Source organism: Emiliania huxleyi (assembly GCF_000372725.1).
Source record: "Emiliania huxleyi CCMP1516 unplaced genomic scaffold EMIHUscaffold_1, whole genome shotgun sequence".
Classification (NCBI taxonomy): Eukaryota; Haptophyta; order Isochrysidales; family Noelaerhabdaceae; genus Emiliania; species Emiliania huxleyi.
In genome coordinates this window covers 1,260,749-1,264,220 of record NW_005202428.1, presented here as the reverse complement: position 1 = coordinate 1,264,220, position 3,472 = coordinate 1,260,749, and the positions used below count along the sequence as shown (strand labels likewise).

General features: G+C 65.2%; 2 protein-coding genes across 2 annotated transcripts in view; both read right to left on the bottom strand.

Annotated features, from left to right (window-relative positions):
- Positions 1-2,407, bottom strand: part of DUR4 (putative urea transporter) — a gene marked incomplete at its 5' end in the record, with an annotated part of 4,833 nt that extends 2,426 nt beyond the window's left edge. The window contains one exon of the mRNA XM_005794110.1: positions 1,806-2,407. Within this exon, the coding sequence (XP_005794167.1) occupies positions 1,806-2,407 (602 nt within the window). The remainder of the gene's footprint in view (positions 1-1,805) is intronic.
- A 759-nt stretch (positions 2,408-3,166) lies between these two features.
- The window catches only part of DUR1 (tentative urea transporter), a gene marked incomplete at both ends in the record, with an annotated part of 1,954 nt that continues 1,648 nt past the window's right edge, over positions 3,167-3,472 (bottom strand). Inside the window, one exon of the mRNA XM_005794109.1 lies at positions 3,167-3,454. Within this exon, the coding sequence (XP_005794166.1) occupies positions 3,167-3,454 (288 nt within the window). The remainder of the gene's footprint in view (positions 3,455-3,472) is intronic.

The window sequence follows — 3,472 nt, the reverse complement described above, 5'->3', positions numbered from 1 at the left end:
GGCGGGCGGGCGCAGGGAGGAGGGGCTGCGGCGGGGGCGGATCGGACAGGCGAGCGCAGGGAGTGCGCAGGCAGAGTCAGGGCGCGTCAGGGCCCGGGCGGCGGGCGTGCGCACCAGGGCGGTGCCGGCTTTGCACCACTCCTCGCACTGGGAGTAGGGGACGTTGGGGAGCCCGACGTAGGGCACGGTGTCGAGGCGAGCTTGGCACGCCATGGCTGCGAGGGCGAGGGAGGAGGTAGGTGGTCAGCGCGGCGTCGGCGCGAGCCGGGGCGCGGCGAGCGGCGGGGGGCGCGGCGCGAGCGTCGAGTATGTGGGCCCTGAGGGCCGTGGGAGGCGGCGCAGGGGGTCGCGGGGTGGCGCCCCGGCTCCGGAGGGCGGGCAGAAGGGCGCGGCAGAAGGGAGCGGCACCTTCAAAGCAGTGTCTAGGTTGGGGGAACAGGATCCTGCCCGCGGTTTGTCGCCAAACACGCCGGTTTTGTTTTTTTCTTATTCTTGGCACCTTGCTCCCTGAGAGTTGACCGTTATCTGTCCTTACCTTCCCTTACCTTACTAAGCCACAGAGAGTACGTGCGTCGGGGGCGAGCGTCGGCTGATTGGCGACACAGGTACGGCCAACATACAAACAAAAGGAGGTGTGCGAGAAGCGCACCGCCCGCGACAAAAACAAGTACTACTCGAGTACACCGTCCGCGGCGGCTACCTGACTGAGTTCTACCCCAAGAGCGTCCCGCTCCCCGAGCCCGAGTCCCTTCCAGCTACCGACGCGATTCTCAATGGCACTTGCAAATCCACGTACCCGCGGCCACGGGCGCTCGCTGCCATCAAGAATCACAAGGACTGGTTCGCGCACCAGGAGCTCGTCAAGGCGCAGGATGTGCACGTCAAGAACAACCCGTCCCTCGGAGACAGCGCCGTCAACAACCGCGAAGCCGCGCGCTTCGTCTCCGCCTCAACGCCTTTCGCCGGCAAGGCCTTCGATGTCCGTGTCGACGGTACGTACGCCACCGCCCTCTCCTCCGACACCCTCCAGGACGAGCTCCAGCGGAAGCTCGGCCTTTGGCTCTCCGCGGCGCTTCCCACCCTTCGGGTCGCGCTCGAGCGGGGCATGCCAGTCGATTTCTTCGGCGACTACCTTTACAACAAGGCCCACCACCGGCGGCCCCACGACGGCGTCCTCGCCGCCTGGGCGGACGCGATGCGCGCCCCGGCCAACGCGCCGGTCGTGCACGGTGACAAGGAGAAACCAGAGCTCACCCGGCAGTACAACGAGGGGTACAAGGTCGACCTCGCGGAACCCCACGCTGGCCCGGGAGGATGCGATGAGGTGAATGAAGTCAAGCTCTGGACGCCCCTCCTCAAGACCTCCTCGCCGGGCGTTGGCAACGCCTCGAGTGGCGGCACGCCCGCCTCCGTTGGCCACTCCTACGCCTTTGGCAACACCGAAGAGAAGGCCCGCCGCCTGAACATGGGCTGCAAGGCGCGCGGGCAGCCCGGTCTCTCTCTCCCAACCCTTGACTCCCACAAGACCGGCCACGGCTACGTCAAGGCGCATCGCGGTTTCTACCACGACGCGATCTTTGTCAAGCGCAACAACTTCATTCAACCTGCTGCTCCACGAGACGTTCGGCGGCGGCTTCTCGCCCACCGCCGTTCTCAAGCTGCGCCGCCTCGCGCGCAAAGTCGCGCGCGGCAGCGTTGACCGCACGGCCTACTCGCCTAAGTACTCGCTCTCTTTTATGTCCCACCATGCAGAGCGCATCTCTCTCTCTGTTGTGCGAGGCGTGAACCGCGCCATTCGTTCTCACCTGGCAACCCTGTCTGCACGTCTCGCGCGCGCGTGATAAGGGCTCCAGGCCCCAAATGACGTGTGAGTGTTGGAGTTGTTTGGTATTGATGCCGCCCTCGCCACAATCGCCTTGCGACCCTGCTCCACCGCCACGTCATCCAGCAGCGCCTTGTGCTCCGCAGTCACCGTGTTGCCGTCGGCGCCGTCTCTCCTCGCCATCTTGACGACGGAGTCCGTCATCTTCTCCAAACCCGCCGCCAAATCGGCAGCAGTGCCAGCCCCGGCAGCCGTCTTTCGCTCCTTTCGTCGAGCCACAACGTATTTGTCCGGACCGTCGAGGCGGGCAGCGAACACTCGTTCGAGCATCGTAGACGACGCCCTCACCGGCGCCCCCGCGTCGTCGTTGGCTTTGTTCGCCGCCTTGTCTGCTGCCCCCTTCTCCCGCAAATCGAGCTGCGCCCGCACTGCCGCCATCGCGTTCGTCGCCTGCGAGGCGACCTTCGCCACCTTGGCCTTCCTCTCCCGCTCTGCCGCCGCCTTCCGGTCCTCGCGGCGGTCCGCCAGCGGGTTGTCGCCGGCGTCAGCAGCCACGATCATGGCCGTGACACCCTCGCCTGCCATGCCGAAATCGACGCGCGTCCCAAAAGTCGCCAAAAGTGGCGGCGAGTCGCAATCACCCGCCCGCCGTCCCGGCGGTCCCGCAGCTCGCGCACATCTCCCTCTTAACCCACCTGTAACATCACATAAAGGTATTGCTAAAAATCTCTCCCAACATGCCACCCACAGGAAGAGGCCCACCACAAACCACGCCCAGCTCATCTTTATGGGACCCCTCGCCAGTCGTCGAATCGTCTCCCGAACGATGTGTAGTTGAACAGCCGCCAGACCCATCGGCCGATGCCCTCTCCGTCCCGCCCCGGAGACGGCTCGAACTGGCGCTCCGGCTCAACCACAACGCACAAGCACAACGACCACCGACTCGGAGCGACGCTTTGGCTGGTGGGAACCCGGTTGGTATTGAAGTTGGCCACAACCCTTGCTTGATGCCCCACAGTGTGAAGTGCAGAGCGGACGAATCGCAGTTACTCTCGAGTTACAGTTAGCTGTCATTCTGTTTCACGACAGCCGCAGGCTCTGCCACCCTGCGCGCAGATAGGAAGAGGCAGACGCCCAAGGGTGGGCGACGGTTAGCACCACACTCCTCTCCTATTACTTCTCTTACGACTACCCGACGCTCGACTGCGCCGGCATTCAAATCGCGAGCATTGACGCCTCCGTGGGCGAGTGCACACCGGGCGCCCAGGGGGGCAAGGCACGCCGCCCCGCTTGCGGGCGCGGGGGGGGGGGGGGGGGGGCGCGTAGCGAATATTGGCCGACGCTTCACTCCTTGGCCTCCGGCGCAGGCTTGGTGCAGGTCAGCACATTCTGGAGCGAGCCCCACGACTCGTAGACGGGCAGCACGACGATGACGAGCGAGCCGATGTAGCCCCAGCAGTAGGCGACCGAGGCCCAGAGCGTGTAGTTGGCCTTGTCGAAGACGCCCCACGCGATGACGGCGAGCGGCCAGACGAAGATGAGGAAGACCGAGTAGCCAACGCCATACTTGAAGACGTACTTTGCGGCCGGGTCGAGGTACTCAGCGGTCATCTCGAACTCGGGCAGCTCGTCCTTGACCTGCGGAGGGAG